Source organism: Cucurbita pepo, chromosome LG03 (assembly GCF_002806865.2).
Source record: "Cucurbita pepo subsp. pepo cultivar mu-cu-16 chromosome LG03, ASM280686v2, whole genome shotgun sequence".
In the NCBI taxonomy this organism is placed as follows: domain Eukaryota; kingdom Viridiplantae; phylum Streptophyta; class Magnoliopsida; order Cucurbitales; family Cucurbitaceae; genus Cucurbita; species Cucurbita pepo.
The window spans coordinates 12,909,760-12,926,383 of NC_036640.1; the positions used below are offsets into that span (position 1 = coordinate 12,909,760).

Consider the following 16,624-nt stretch of genomic DNA (forward strand, 5'->3'; position numbering starts at 1 on the left):
CAATTCCATTAATTTCCACCCAACTTGGGTGTGTCCATAATGAGCCTTCACTATTTTTGCTGAATAATTGGCAAAGAAGTACTTTTATGACACTGTTTCAATACTGTCAGTTCAATAATACAGAGTACAATAAAGATAGGGATATGATTTTCATATTCATATTATTAAAACTGTAAATATAGATTAAAATTTCGACTCCACGACCATTACAAACATGATATCCATCTTATTTTAGAGGTTAAAAAAGGAAAAGAAATGAGGTGTCGAAGTTGATAATACCTTGGAGGTTTAGGAATTGAAGTGGTTGGGAGATCTAGGAATGGCACAAACTTGCAGGCCTCCTTTTATGAGAAGATTGATCATTGGTTGATATTTCACAATTTTCTTCTCATCACTCATTTTGAACTTAAAACTGCCCACTAATACAGATAGCATAATCTTTATCTGCCTGTAAGCAAACTCTTTTCCCATGCAAATGCGTGGCCCAGCCTGTACATTATTTCGGTTAAAATCACATTTGTCATTGTCAAAATCAGGTGTGTTTTGGAGTGACTTTAACTATCTCAAAATTACGTTGAAAGAGGAAAAAACACGATAATCAGTATTTGTGTTCCATGGATCTCACATACCTGAAAGGCTGTAAATTTGAAAGGGCTCTGAGGCTGGACATTTCCATCTCCATCTAACCATCTCTCTGGTCGAAATTCCTCGGCATCATCACCCCATATGAATTTCATCCTACCCATTGCATATGGCTGGTACGACACCATATCTCCTTTCCTTACACTGAATCCATCTGGTAGTGTATCATCAGAAAAGCAAATCTTCGCATCCTGCAATTCAGTCGATTCGTTCAGCCAAGAACTTACAACACTTGCTCAATTTGGTGATTTAATATACTATAAGTTTGATCTTGTGTTTGAACTACTTGTCATCTTATTTTCTCGCCTAATTAATATCGATAAGCACGTAAAGACGGTAGCCCGTTCTTAGCATTTCAACAAATGGTTAGAAGTGACTATGAAAGTGCTTTCACTACCATCAAAAGAGCAGTATTCAAATTCAATTGCCATAGCCTACACATTATTTGAGGAGGTAAACTGTTAAGTCAGTGCAATTACTTGAGAGTTATTTGATGTATTAAGCAATGACTATGTTCAAATTTAAAGAGGAAATGCCTTACCACTGGAACAGCAGGATAGAGTCTCAGAGTTTCATTAATAGTTGCAGTAAGAAACTGCATCTTCTCTAGAGATTCTTCAGTCAATCTTGCAGCAAACTCCGCAAAATCGGTAATGTCTTCAACGTTCGTCACTTCCTTGATCTCTTTAGCAACTCTTTCCTGCACTGCTGGATGCTTGCAAAGCATGTAAATGAACCAAGCAAGGGTAACTGCTGTTGTGTCCTTTCCAGCTATGACAAAATTAAGAATAATATCTCTTAGATACTTCGGATCGGCTGTTTCCGCTTGCAGAAACCTCGAAACTATGTTCTCTCTTCTCATCTAAATTCACATACCACAGAAGAATCAATGTCATGTTCCATATATAAGTTTAAAAGCAAAACAAACATACAAATTCATCTACCGAAGTTTTGTCGCCTAACTTTTGTCTCTGTTCGAGTGCGCTGTGAATGAGCTTATATATGTACTCATCAACAATCTTTATGTTTTCTTTTAAGGTAGCTTCTGACCCAATATTCAGAATCTTCTTGAGTGGCCAAGCTACATCAACATATCGCCATAGTGTCATTGTACTTGATGCTTCAAAAGCATTGCAAAACTTGCCCGTTTCTTCATTTACTCCATGTAAGCTATCTAGATCAATTCCAAATGAGACATGGAATATTGAATCTAGAGTTGATTTCATAAACAGATCCTGCAAACAAGTAATTGAATGAGTTTAAAGCTGACCCGTGTTTGAAATCACTAGCAGATTGTTGACTTACTTGAATATCAATTGCTTGACCCGAAGTAGAAGCTTTGGACACGATCTTAGCTAGCTTAACTGCATATCTCCGAAAGATGACACTGCTATATTCCCTCAGAACTCTTGTAGAGAACTCATAGCTTGAAATCTTTCTCTGCTGACGCCACTTCTCTCCATCAACTGTGAAAATTCCATCACCAAGAAGATCCCTGAGAATTCTGTGGTTATGTGACCCCTAAATAGAATGGTGCAGAACTCAGTCAAAATCATGGTCCTTGAAGAACATCATGTTTGAAGCATCAACAATACAAAATAAATCACATCAATCCAAAAGCTTAAAACATGTTCAACAGGTGAAAATCAATAGTAATGGGAGAAAAAATGATGTCACAAATTCAAGCACAAAACCTCTAGTTCGATACTATGTTAAATCACCACTAAATCCAAAAGCTCCCTCCATTATTTGAAATTTTACCTGTCTAGCTAGGATGAAAACCTCATTCCTTGGTAAATGCAATGTCCATACAGGGATTCCAACTATTATAACCCAAAAAGAACAAAAAAGGGTTTAGAAACAGAGAGATACCTTGCCAAAATTCTCGAAGTTGGTTCTAAGCATATACTCCACATTTGGTGGGTCAGAAGTATAAATCTCATTCCTGAAGGGCCCAAGAAGCCTATACGTTTTATGCTTTCGAGCGAGATCAGTCATGTAATCATGCAGCCGGTGGAAATTGAGGAGCTGGTGAAAGACAGTGCCTGCAATTGGATGATATTTCTTCTTCCTCAGCTTTCGAGTTAGAATCTGCCAAACAACAATGGAAATCAGCAGCAATAAAGCTGCAACTGAAATGGGGTTTGACAGAAATTTCGCAGCAACCATGGTAGCCACTGAACAAATCATTCAGCTGTGGAAATGAATGCTTTCAGTGCTTGGCCAATTTAATAGGAAGCTCGAAAGGTTTTCCAGTAGACAGTAGCACACGGAAATTAAAAATAAAAATAAAATAAAATAAAATAAAATAAAAAAATCAGCTAAATACTATTTTTAGTCAGCTTTTAGTTCTAAAATTTTAAGTTATACTCCATTATATCCTATGATATTTTTGAAAAGGGTTAGTTGAACATAAAATTTGATCAATTAATTCAAATGCCTTAAAAGTCAATTATTGGATATGATTCCATTGGAGAGTACTAAAGATAATGCCAACTCCCATCCATTGGAGAGTACTAATTTTTTTTCAAATGTAGCTATAAATTTATGTAAAAGGATTTTTATTGTGAGTAAAATTTATGCTTAAAATTTGTAAATAGGATATAATATAATCACTTTTTAAAAATATGCAACTAAAATGAACCAAATTAGTATAAAATTCAAAACAATATTTTACAAAAATACCCCTGATCAAAGTAAAACCTGATAAAGTAGCAATTAATTTTTCCAATAAAATACCATGAAACAATACAGATAGGAAGCACGTGTCATTAATGACGGCAGCTAACTTATCTGGCAAAAAAAAATACCTAATTTTAAAACTTTCAATAATGTTTGAACTAAAAGAAAATTATTAAATATGAGAACGCTAAATAAAATAAATATATATTTCAATTTTGTAAGCAATGGCTAAAAGGTAAATATAAGAAGTTTCCTTTCCACTCAAATAGTGAATTACTTGATCTTGGGTTGAAAAAGAACCCATTTGAAAACCATTTATATTGGACTATTCCATTTTGTCATCTCACCGAACCCAATAATTGTTCTTCAAAAATCAACCACCAACCACCAACCAAGCATTCACCTTTTTCTCCATCTTCAATGGCGGAATCCCTCTCTGCAACTGCGACAACCTCCATTATTGACCCCTTCGAGCATCTAAACATCAAGCTCAACCCAGACGGCTCAATAACCAGACACAACCAATTTCCCACAGTACCCCCCACAGAAACCCCCACTCCCAACACCAATAATCTTTCTACATGTTGTTCTAAAGACATTCCCCTAAACCCTTCCAACAACACCTTCATCCGCCTCTTCAAGCCCCACAACATCCCCCAAAATCCCACCAATAAACTTCCCATTTTGATCGACGCCCATGGCGGCGGATTCATTTTATTCAGCGCAGCTACACAGCTATTTCACGACACGTGTTGTCGCCTTTCTGCTCATCTTCCAGCTCTCATCGTATCCTTTGAGTACCGCCTCGCCCCCGAACACCGTCTCCCGGCGGCCTACGATGACGCCCTCGAAGCCCTCCGTTGGCTTTGCCGCCAGGCCAATCAAATCCACGGTGGCGATTGCGACCCGTGGTTAAAAGATTGTGCCGACTTTTCGCGGTGTTTTTTGCTCGGCACTAGCGCCGGCGGGAACATCACGTTCTATGCAGCTTTGCGAGCACTGGATTCCGATCTCTCGCCGGTTAAAATCGTGGGGCATATTTATAATCAGCCGTTTTTCGGTGGGATTAAACGGACAGAATCAGAGCTCCGGTGCGTGAACGATCGGATCTTGCCGCTGTCGGTGAATGATTTAATGTGGAGTTTGGCGCTACCAGAGGGTTGTGATCGGGATCACTGGTTTTGCGATCCAACGGTGGAGGGTCCGCATCAAGAGAAGATCAGACGGCTGCAGAGGTGCTTGGTGAGAGGGCATGTTGGGGATCCGTTGATTGATAGGCAGAAGGAGTTTGTGAAGCTGCTTGAGGCACGTGGGGTGAAGGTGGATGCCAGATTTCGCGAGGGAGGGTATCATGGCGTTGACCTATTTGATCCTTCCAAACTCCAAATTCTTGAGGATGATGTGAAGGATTTCATCGATGCTTCTTTGGAGTGATGCTTATCCGTTACCCACACAGAAAGCCAATAAAATCTGATTATGTATCCAAGTTTTTTGTATGGGTGACCAAATAAAATTATATCTACTTTTTCAAATCAGAAATTTCTAACTTATTGTTGCCATCTTCACTCGGCTCATTTTCTTGCTCCCTCTACTTGTGACTTCCTTATCATTCTCTCACCCCTTTAATCATTCGTACCCTTCAATAAGAAATTCAGTTCAGGAAGGTAAATCATCCCTACCCTTTAATAAGAAATTCAGTTCAGGGAGCTAAGATCTAAAAATTTACGGACCTACGGAGCATGCTCAGTGGGAAAAAAATGGTCCAAACCAACATTTCTTTTAGCAGAGAGTTAAAAAAGAAAAAAACTTCCAAGATGAGTTGGGGATGCGGAAGGGGAAGGGGTGCTAAAGCTAGTATTAAATTATAATTTATTATATATATCATATTTGATATTTTATTACTAATTCCATATGGTGATAATTTATTTGATTATGAACAGATAACTTTTCCCTTTTGCTTTCATTAGTCACCTAGATAATCGATTTAGCTTTCTGAGTCTACAACAGATGAGATGAGGCTGCTTTATCGGGCTCAGGAGATTTCTTTCATTAGTCAATGGTTGGGCTCGTTCTAGCAAATATTCTCATGCTATCATAGCCCTTTCTATGGCTTGTGAATCCCCTACTCATCTTCTTCTCCATTCCATGGCTTGTGAATCCCCTACTCATCTTCTTCTCCACCACCTTTGCTGGCTTTGACGCCCCAAAGGCAATCTCCATGGCTGCTGCAAACGGAGTCGATTGGTTACTCTTCGGCTCAGAATTCTCATAAGCGTTCCCATCGAAAATACACAGAATCTCGAGAAACCTATCGATTGGTTACTCTTCAGCTCAGAATTCTCATAAGCGTTCCCATCGAAAATACACAGAATCTCGAGAAACCTATCGACGTTCTACAGAGATTTACCTTTGGAATCTGGACGCTGCATTGGCCTCTTCGCCAACCAACTCTTCCGGCTGCCCTTCTTGCCAAAATTGGCTCCTTTGCCCAATGTGGCCACTGCTTCAACATTGTCTTTGTTCCTTTAGATTTTCCCCTTCTACTTTTTTTGGGTTAGACATATTCTTGCCGGCAAAGTCAAAGCAGCATCGTGGCCACCATCCTCTACTTTACTAGTAATTTATTTAATTATAAATTGAGAAGTGTTAGGTCCTATTGGGGTTCACTCTCTTTCTAATCAGGGAGGCGGCGGCACTCTGAGAAAAGTAGAATGGGACCCGAAGATCAGGCGAACCAGCTTCCTCAAGTGTTGGTTCTAGGTCCGCCTCCGGTATTCCCATATCTGGAATCCCAATTCCCAAACAGATTCCATTTCCTAAAACCATGGCTTTCCCATCTCCCTCTAACCCAATTCCTTATCTCTTATGCCCAATCCGCCACAGCCTTACTTATCCGAGGCGGTGGAACTGTCCAACTCACATCCGCCATTCTCGACTGCCTCCCCTCGCTCCAGCTCGTGGTCACTGCCAGCGTAGGTGTCGATCACTTGGATTTGCCGGAATTACGCCGGCGTGGGTTGGCTATTGCCTATGCAGGAAATGTGTTCACTGAAGATGTCGCCGATATGGCGATTGGATTACTAATCGACGTTCTTAGGAAAGTGTCGGCGGGAGATCGGTTCGTGAGGCAAGGGCTTTGGTCAACGAAAGGGGATTTTCCTCTCGGATTAAAGGTTAGTACTGGCTTTTATTTGATTCCAATTCCGTTCTTTTTTTCCCCATTTTCATTTTAAGTTATTAAAGCTAATCATGGAAAAGGTGTAGTTTGATTTGAATGTTTTGGTTGGATGAATTTTGGAAATTTTCACAGTTGAGCAGCAAGCGAATTGGAATCGTTGGATTGGGGAAAATAGGCTCTGAAGTTGCTAAAAGGCTGGAGGGTTTTGGCTGCAAAGTCTCATATTACTCGAGGATCAAAAAGTCAATGGCTCCATATTCCTACTATTCCAATGTATATGAGCTTGCAGCCAACTGTGAAGTACTCATAATTTGTTGTGCGTTGACTGAGGAAACCCACCATATAATCAACAAGGAGGTGATGGTTGCATTAGGAAAAGATGGAGTGATTGTCAATATTGGTCGTGGTGCGATCATCAACGAGAAGGAGATGATTCGGTGTTTGATTGAAGGGGAGATTGGTGGAGCTGGGCTGGATGTGTTTGAGAATGAACCCAGAATTCCTGAAGAGCTCTTTCATCTTGATAATGTTGTATTGACACCGCATGTTGCTGTCGGAACATATGAATCTCGAATGGAATTGTCTAAGTTGATGGTGGAGAACTTAGAGACATTCTTCTCAAACAAATCTCTTGTGTCTCCCTTTGTGGATTAATTATGGTGCAGTTTTCGGCTGAGGGAGGTTGGTTTCTTGACAAAAAGGAGACTCCTAAAACTTGACAACAAAGCCACGCTGATGTATTGGTGTATTTGACCATTTCTTTTAGCTCATCAATACAAGGATTCAAACTTCTCCTTTTGGTCAAGAGTAGAATGTCTAAGAGATTTTTTTTTTCATCCATTAGTTTCTGAATTTTCCATCTCAAATTCTGATGAGAATAAAGCTTTTTAAATGCGGAATCTTGTTTCTGGGATTATCATTTCCAGCAAGAAGCTTTTCTTCCAGAGCTCTTTGCGGAAATTACTGGTGGAGAGGAAGTGTAGCGGTGAAGATTGAATGATAAACCAGTTCCTTCTTTAAAAAAATTAAATTACTAATGGAATAAACTGAAATCAATGTACAGCAAGAACTAACCAAATCTGACAAATTATGGATAATTCCTATGGTCCAGATTGGCTAAATGAGATCGAAGAAATAGGAACTGAATAGAAGTAATAGTATCTATGCTTGGAGGAAGAATATGAAAGTTTTGCTGTAAACAAAATAAAGCTAAGAATTAAATGAGATTTCGCCAACCCCATGTCATGCAGTGAACTAAGTGGAGCAATTTCAACGTGGAGAGAGAGAGAGAGAGAGAGAGAGAGACCTGAAAGCTGCAATCCAGATACTTTCTCCACTAGGAGTAGGGGCGATGCTTTATCATCTGTCCTCTTCTCCTTGGTCGGTATCTATTTCCTTGGACTGCAGCCATTTGGCTTGTGGCTATAAGCAGAATCACAAGTAATAGAGTACAGAGTCAATAACGGCACAAAATGAGCTTGAGGTTGGAGGTTGCATCAACAAGACTCTGGTTTGGAATTAGAACTCTTCACACTAGTATAATATCAAGTATAATATTATGATATTGTTCATTTTATTTTGGACTTCCCGGAAATGCCTCTTAGTAATGGGATAGTATTCCCTACTTATAAATCATGATCTTTCACTAAGTTAGCCAACGTAGGCTCACTCCTAATAATAATCCTCAGACCCCACCCAAACCCTAAAACTATTACTCCCCATCGATTTAATATTTCGATACAGTCCCGTATTGTTTATCCTAATTCGTCCTAGTTCTCGAAGTGAACACTACATTTATTTGGCGCTAACAAAGAATTAATCACTATTAGAAAATCGTCGTGAAATTGCCAGTTCTAAACTCCTAACCTGAAGCAGCCGTAGTTCTTCCGATAAGATAAACATTATAGCAAAGTAAATTAACCATGGCTTTGAATCTACGCAGAGGAAAATAATGAGAAACTGACTGGAGTTCTCTAATAACTAAAGAGCCGAAGTAAAAACTACACTCCATTCCATTCATTTTCCTAAACCACAGAAAGATTTGAAGTATGAGAAGAGACGCACCAGTTTGAGGAATCCATTTCTCCTGCATCGCCATTTTCCTACTTCGTCCTCGTGCTTGGCCAAACCAGAGGTCGATCCTTTCTTCAGCTCCAATGTCGATGATCACTACAACGGAGATAATCAGTACGGAGAATCACAAAGCGAAGAGCATTATAGAAGAATGGGAGGAGAATTCTTTCGCTTTGTCGCTCAAAAGAGAGCGCGAAGTTAGCAGGATGGATTCTTTTGACGGTTCACGAACAGAAAATGAAGGTCGGTCCTTATAGTCCCCGCCCAAAATTATTGGCAAAATATACCCAATATTTCGTATTCTTTTAGGGCATAACTTAACTTAAATTATATAAAATAACTGTTAAAGTCGTAGTAGCTTATTTAGTTAGTTCAGACTATTTTAATTTAATTTGGATTTTTTCCAAAAAATATAATTTTGGCACCACTTTTTCTTGTTAAATTATTATACACTTTTGCTTTGCTGCACTTGAAAGTAGCTTTTAAATTATGATTTTTTTTTAATGACGGTTATTTTAAAAATATCCTTAATTTCTTTTAATTAAAATACATAAATTGACATAATTATTAATTAAAATAGAAAAAAAGACGTACACATATATAGAACATCATTTACAGCCTCATTCACAAAATCAAATTTTACAGCTACATTAATTTACATGAATGTCTTGGATGCCTTTTAATTTATAAACATTAATCATAATGTCAATTTTCATCCATCATTGTAATAAAATTTACATTAAATCGATTTACTGTAACAGGAAAAAAAATTATGGATACCAACTTTTAGATTTAGCTTTTATAAAAGTCTGCCGCCACCTCTAAACTTTTATTTTTCTAAAATTTTTATTAAATAATTTGGATTAAACAAAATTAGATGTGATTTATATTATACAAAAGTTTAAACAATTACCACATAGTAAACTACAAAATTAAATTTTGATATGAAGTAACTAAAATAATAAAACCTATTTTCGACCTTATAGCTAAATAAAGAATTTTTTTTTTCTAATTTAAAACTGATTTTTTGGCTGCGAATCGCAATCTTGTTTTATCCATCCAAAGGAAATCTAATTCGTCTTCCTTAGTAACAGGTAAAAATGGCACTGGAAAGACAGGCCGAAGAGCTTCCTCCCTGAGTACTGTCAGTTTCGGAATCCCAATTCCCAAACAAATTAAATTTCCTCACTTCTTTTCTCGACTGCCTCCCGTCGCTGGAGCTCGACGTCACTCCCAGCGCCGGTGTCGACCACTTGAACTTGGCCTAATTACGGGGCCGTGGGATAGCCATTGCCCATGCAGGAAACTTGTTCTCTGAAGATGTCGCCGATATGGCGGTTGGATTACTAATCCATGTCCTTAGAAAAGTGTCGGCGGGAGACCGGTTCGTAAGGCAAGGACTCTGGCCTACCAAAGGTGATTTTCCTCTCAGATTAAAGGTGCAATTGATTTTTTTTTTTTTTCCCCTTCATCTAATTGCAATTTCCACTTTCTATTCTTCGTCTTCATTTCCAATCACCTCAGTAACAAAAGTGTAGTTGAATTTGGATGTTTTTAGATTGATGAATTTGAAGGTTAAAAATTTTCACAGTTGAGCGGCAAGCAAATAGGGATTAGTTGGATTGGGAGGTGATGCTAGCATTAGGAAAAATTGGAGTGATAATCAACATTGGTCAGGGCGATCATTGACGAGAATTGACGAGAAGGAGATAGGGTGCTGGGTGTCACAATCGCACTTCGAGCATGATGGTGACACTGAGCTGGATGTGTTTGAGAATGAGCCCGAAATTCCAGAACAGCTCTTTAAACTAGATAATGGTGCTATCATAACACATGAATCTTTTGTGGGAATGTCTAAGTTGGTGGTGGAAAACATGGAGGCACTCTTCTCAAACAAACCTCTGGTGTCTCCCTTCATGGATTAGTTAAGGAAGGCTGAAGAAAGGATGTCTATTGAGAAAAAGAGACTCCAAAAACTTGACAACAGAGCCACCTTAATGTATTGGATTAGAGTATTCAACCTTTCTCTTCTTTTTAGAGGACTAATATTTATGGATATACCCAATTGTTTGTTTCTGTAACCACCGACTCTTAACACTCTTCAAGATTATCCGTCTTCTTTCTCAATTCGATGAGAAGAAAGCTCCCTAAAAGTGATTACAGGCTTCTGAGGTTATTATTTCCATCAAGGAGTCTTTTGTTCTACAGCTCTTTGCGAGAGATGGTCGATGCAGAGCGCGGGAGAAGGTGTGGGTACACTAGATTTAATGGAAATAACCAAGAGCGGTTGAAGAAGAGAACGAAACATTCTTTATAAAAGTGTGGAAACCACCCCAAGATATGCGTGTTAAGACCTTGAGGGAAAGCCGAGAACGAAAAGCCCAAAAAAGACAATACAATACTTGGTAGTAGTGGACTTGGGTTGTTACAAATGGTATCAAAGCTAGATATCGGGCGGTGTTTCAGCGGGGATGCTGGGACCCCAAGGGAGTGGATTGTGAGATCCCACATCGGTGGAAGAAAGAAACGAGACATTCCTTGTAAGGGTGTGGAACCCACTCCTAATAGATGCGTTCTAAAACTTTTGAGGGGAAGAAAAGAAAAAGTAGAAAGATTGATATGTTACCATTTCTCTTTTCGCCTTCAATTTTGACTTCTTACTATTAGCCATAGGATTCCCAAATCCCAACCTTTCCAAGGACACACAAAGTTTTAATATAATATTAAAGCATCAACTTATTAAGAATGAAGCAATCCAAAATTAGAAGAGTTCAACCTAAAATAAAGAGTGCTTGAAGGCAGAGAGCCATGGACAAAAAGAAACAAATCTTTTACTCTACACTAAGTTGGGATAAGAATTTCTCACATGCTAACGTGACTTGTTTCACCTCAAGTATAATGCATGAAGGCCAGTGAGAACCAATTGAATGAATTACAAAGGTACTTAACTGTGATGTGAGATATCCCCAACCCCATGTCATGCAGCAAACCAAGTAAAGCAAATTCAACGTGGGGAGGGAGAGAGAGAGAGAGAGAGAGAGTGAGAGTTAGAGAAACCTGTAGCTGCAGTTATCCACAGTAAGTTTCATTTAACGAAGTTGCACTGGCGAAGATAAGGATGGTCGTAGTCAATATATTTTGTCCAGTAGGGGCGATACTTCGTCATTGCCATCTCCATCCAAGGTTTCATGTTGCCATTATAGTGAATAACAGCTGCATTTTCTATCTCTGATGGGTTGATACTTGGATTGTAACCCAATCCAAGCACATGCCAAGACTTATTGAGGGAATATGTCAGCCCATAAAATGTCATCAAACCTGGAGGCAAGGTACCCAGCTTCCAAAGCAGCCTATCTTCATTCTGAAAACAACATTGCAAAATCCACGTAAACTGATGTGTGTATATATGTAGTAAAATTTATCCACCGAGAACACAGTTAATCCGGCCAAGCGTTTAAGAAAACAAAACACAAAGGGGATATGGGTGCAAGACTTACCAAGTTCTGCCATGTATGATATACGCCAGTGAGATTTCTCTTTTTCCACTCCTTGAGATCAAATATATTCATTCCATATGCCCAACCGCATGCATTTGGGTCGAATTCTCTAGCGATAAAAGAGTTTGAGAAGTTAAGGTACTTGTCAAAACGATGAAAATTCTCAACACAGGTTTCCACGGCACCATTGACTTTTCCCTCAAGATCTACAAGCCACAATCCAGTCAAATCTTTCTGGACAACAATGTCATCGTCCAGAAATAGAATTTTATCTAACTCGGGAAAAATTTGAGGTAGATAGAACCTCAGATGATTTAGCATTGAGAGATATTTTGGGTTCCTGTACTTCAAATTAGAAGCACTAGATGAACGAGTGGTAGAATGTCCTGCCTTGAAATAATACTCTCTCATTGCTGCAGAATTAAGCTGGCGGAGTACTGGACAATAGGATGAGTTCAGCCACTTAAGTTCATCTAAATTTTCAACGTGGATCGTAGCCTCTTCAGGAGGATTTAAGAGAAACCACATTTTCAATGCTCCAAAATTGAGACTATCAGTTACCAGGTGGAATACATGTTTTGAAGAATCCTGTCGTGCAAACAAGGAAGTAAGTTAAAATACAACATAAGTAGACAAATAAACTTGACCATTATCAAATATGCAATTGATACATGTTTCAGAGAAGTCAATTATCATGAAAAAAGCTCTGAATTGGTGAGTTGAATTCACCTTAGCATTCATTACGGTTGAGTTCACAACTACTGCGGCAGCCAAGACGTTGTCAGTGGAGAGAGCATAATGGTGGAATCTTGGATCTTCCAAATTTTCACTTCTAGGGAAATTTCTCCTCTCCGGAGGAAGAAGGTAGTAATCGATGGTGAGGCGCAAGGACAGGCAGCGAATACCACCTGGAATACCCTTAACTCCCAATTGAATGAGAAATGTATTTTGCCTTTTCAACCTTCTAACCTTTTCTTCTTCAGTTAGAAGCATTGCTCTCAGCTTCCTGGTCACCAACTTGCAATCAAACAGTTGATCTCTCGCCTTTGAAAGAACATCAGCCATAGCTTTTATTTTCTTGGGCGCACTATAACATAGTGTATGGCGTAACATAAAAAGAGCCCTTACGATCGTTATGAAAAATAAATTACAAGCATAGAATATTGCAAATAATATCACGATGGACACTGAACGACCGAGTTCTATTACCTGTAATGCAACTCAGCATCAATATTTGCCTCTCCTAGTACACCACGACTCCTTTTAAGACAAATTTGGAGCTCTTGAACCAAATCAAGTTTCCTTTTCTTTTCCGAAATGCTCAAATATATTCTTGCCATAATAATCTGGTCTCGCATTAGACGTATAGTAGAATCTTGATTCTTGTTCTTGTTTTCTTTCTTCCATTTACTGTATTTTCCAGTGATTGAGGAGTCAACTAGTTCAGAGGCCTGCATATTTGCATTCTCAAGTTTTACAATGGTATCTTCATTCGGCGGATCCAAGTCCAACTCCAGCAATTGATTTTCGTTTCGTTCTTCTCTTGCTATCTACAAAATAGGAACGACAGGGGCAGGGGGCCAAATAAGGTCAACAACGTGCAAAGTCGAATATTCTTCTCCTCCATCATCTAAGCAAGGGACGTATTGGACCAAATTTATTTTCAACATAGAAAACTAAGTAATGAAAAATATAATCAATCATTATTACCCTTCTGGCTGCTTTAGGGAACACGGGCAAATAGATGAATTCCGTACGATAACATGTAAAAGACATCAGCGTCAATAAAAGAGCGCGAAAAACAAGAGCTAGCAGTTTATCATAAAAATAAGATGTCCTAGTATAACCACCCAAAGAAGTGTCCTCTTCGACCTGGAGGGTTCCTCTCGAAACTACAGTCGTTTGGCTTAGCTACAAGCATAATCACGACTCAATAACATCAAAACCGGTAATGTCAGAACAAGAGTTTGAGGTTGTCCAGCGTACCATGGAAATCGCATCAACTGAGGAGTTCCCAACCAAACTCAAAGATAAGGTAAAATTATTGTTCACCGAAGAATTAACACCAATAGTTGCCGTATTGTTTGTGCTGACTGGAATATCATCAATTACCTGCAGCGGAATAGAAATCAATATTTCACACGGAAAACAGTTCCTAAATTTCAAAATTCTCGGGGCTCAAGGATTAATTGCAATATGATGAAGTCGAGTAAGGAAACTCATACACAATTGCACGTTACCAGGAGTCTCGACAAGTTTCGGCAAATATTTTTTTCCAATCCACAAGAAACAACACAAACCAATGCAGAATAGAGAACGTTTTAATAACGTACCCCTTTGCTTGGACTACTTGAAATAACCCCTTCACCTGCAGATATTGTAACAAATTAAACAAATAATAAATGAGCAAACGCAAACCACGTCATCACAAGTATAGCCATGCATGTGTGGATATATTTTTGTTTTTTAACCATAAATAATCATTATGCTCATGAGTAACACATTTTCAGATGCAATTGCAATCTTCTACATGCAGATTAATGAAAACTGAACAAACTTGAAGAATGGACTGCCTAGAGACTTCAAAAGGCTAAAGTTAATGTTATCTTGAAAATGGGAAAAAAAAAAAAAAATTAGAGCTACCATTAATGTCCCTAAAAAACTGTAATAAATTTTGGAGGAAAAAAATTTGTTTGAAATTCAAACCAACTACACCTCAATGAGAAAGAACCATAAAACTTCACAATTCTCGAAAGAAAACATTGACGGGAAGTACAAAAACAGTAATCCATCAGAATTACCGAGTATCCTTCCTAACTCGTACGCCATGCGATTTTCAAAAATAGGCAATGATCTTGTTCAAGGATAAAAACAAAAAAGGGGGCAACACATACACATGAAAACGTCAGGCTAGATGTGCTAGTTTTCATCTTCGAATCAAGTAAACTATATCTACACCCTACATCGTCATCTCACTCTTCAGTCTCTCCATGGTTTGACGTGAAGCACAGGCAGGATGTATTTTGTGTCAGCAAATTCCTGTTGATTACTCTAGTTTGACACTACTTTATTTGCAAGAAGAAGTGGGGATTCATTATCTCCAACAATCACACTTGATTATATACAGGAGAGTCGCTCTTGCAGTTACACAGAGTTAGGCGGGCAAACTCTTGACCATCATTCTGTTTAGTGTTGGCTCAGCCAAACTTCACGCATAAATTTTGTAGCAAACGAATCAATAATGTTCTAGTAGTTGCTACAGGCGAAAAGCCTGGAACTCATAATGATATTGTGCTGTTATCGAAAATTCCTTGAACGAAGAGGTTTTGTGACTATAATTACATCGTTCTAAAAAATTCAATTATTTGTTCTTCATACTTTTTTGCCTCTCACAAATACTGGAGCCTCTCCATTTGCCTAAGAGGCAAAATGACGTGAAAAATCAATCCGAAGAAATGATGACCGATACATCTTTCTGGAAACATGAGTGCAACTCACTATCAAATTTAACGGATTCTAGGACAATTCCTACAATGCGATTAACATTTCCAACGCAGGATACGATGTTAAACTTAAACCGTGTAGTTAACACTTATACTTGCGTTACAATTTTTGTTTCGTAATCCCTTCCACCTCTGTCAATAATTCAAATAATCCGAACGCTATACCTATTGAGCTCTCAAAGAAATAATCAAAATAAGAAGCTCTCGTGAAAGAGCCAGTTCTAACTCAGAGTCTGAAGTGGCCGTAGATCTTCGGATTCCGTATAGAAAACGTTATAACAAAGTACATTAACTAAAACTTTCAACTACTACTGAGGAGAATAAAGAGAAAATTGACTACAAGTAAAGATCCAGAGTAAAAACTACACAACATTATTCATTTTCTTAAATCACACAGGGAGATCAAAGTTGATGAAGAAACGCACCAATACTGTGGAAGCCGCTGACGACGACAAAAGGCATGGACGCAAGAACAGAAAGAGCGACGAGAACAGCCAAAACTAACCTATATCCTCCGATACCACCATTACCTCCTTCATCCTCGTGCTTAGCAAAACCAGACACCGATCCTTTCTTCAGCGCCATCGTCGATGAACACAAGAACGGAGAGAACTGTAGACTGGAAGGAGAAATTTCGTAGCGCGGTCAAGTTAGAGAGAGAGCGAAGATAACTGAAGAACGGAATCGTTCAGTTAAGTCCTCGTTGCTATAAGATGCCATTTCTGTGAAGTGTGAACTACCTAACGCCGGGGGCTTTTATACTCCCGCTTTTCTCTATTTTTCTTTTCCCTTTTTGCCCTTTTAAGTTTCCCGCCCTTTCGCCCGAGCGAAAATAATCATTTTATATTTAAATTATTTTAAAAATAATGGCATAACAATTAAATATATATTCACTAATTTTATTTTAAATTATATATGTATTTATAAATTGGGTCGATAAATTTGGTTTATTTTTTTCAAAATCATGAAAAATATTATGTAATTATTACAAACATAGACAATTAGAAAATAAAAATTCATTTAAATTAATGAAAAATTGCTATTATCAA

The 16,624-nt window shown here is 38.3% G+C and overlaps 3 protein-coding genes and 1 long non-coding RNA gene across 13 annotated transcripts; 3 read left to right on the forward strand and 1 right to left on the reverse strand.

The window, feature by feature from the left end:
- Window positions 1-53: 53 nt before the first annotated feature.
- Window positions 54-16,312, reverse strand: LOC111790050 (polygalacturonate 4-alpha-galacturonosyltransferase-like). Of its 10 annotated transcripts, none has more exons than XM_023670832.1 (12): window positions 16,001-16,312; window positions 14,406-14,440; window positions 14,059-14,184; window positions 13,920-13,983; window positions 13,783-13,790; window positions 13,282-13,622; window positions 12,802-13,159; window positions 12,073-12,660; window positions 11,633-11,936; window positions 8,567-8,671; window positions 7,809-7,924; window positions 2,648-2,733 (listed from the first exon to the last, which is right to left on the reverse strand). In XM_023670832.1, the coding sequence occupies exons 1-9, from the start codon at window positions 16,158-16,160 to the stop codon at window positions 11,661-11,663; spliced, it is 1,956 nt and encodes a 651-aa protein (XP_023526600.1). In that variant the 5' UTR covers window positions 16,161-16,312; the 3' UTR covers window positions 2,648-2,733; window positions 7,809-7,924; window positions 8,567-8,671; window positions 11,633-11,660. The 10 variants fall into 10 exon arrangements, with proteins under 10 accessions (XP_023526605.1, XP_023526604.1, XP_023526600.1 ...); XM_023670831.1 differs by having other exon boundaries at window positions 13,783-13,793; XM_023670827.1 differs by having other exon boundaries at window positions 13,783-13,983.
- Window positions 3,691-4,870, forward strand: LOC111790051 (probable carboxylesterase 8). The gene has a single exon (XM_023670838.1). It carries the CDS (start codon window positions 3,745-3,747, stop codon window positions 4,756-4,758), a length of 1,014 nt encoding a protein of 337 aa, XP_023526606.1. The 5' UTR covers window positions 3,691-3,744; the 3' UTR covers window positions 4,759-4,870.
- Window positions 4,991-7,401, forward strand: LOC111790052 (glyoxylate/hydroxypyruvate reductase HPR3-like). Its single transcript, XM_023670839.1, has 2 exons — window positions 4,991-6,497; window positions 6,635-7,401. Exons 1-2 carry the CDS (start codon window positions 6,036-6,038, stop codon window positions 7,154-7,156), a joined length of 984 nt encoding a protein of 327 aa, XP_023526607.1. The 5' UTR covers window positions 4,991-6,035; the 3' UTR covers window positions 7,157-7,401.
- Window positions 9,526-10,696, forward strand: LOC111790055. The gene is made up of 2 exons (XR_002814436.1): window positions 9,526-10,014; window positions 10,167-10,696. It is a non-coding gene; the product is annotated as an uncharacterized LOC111790055 (long non-coding RNA).
- Window positions 16,313-16,624: the final 312 nt, after the last annotated feature.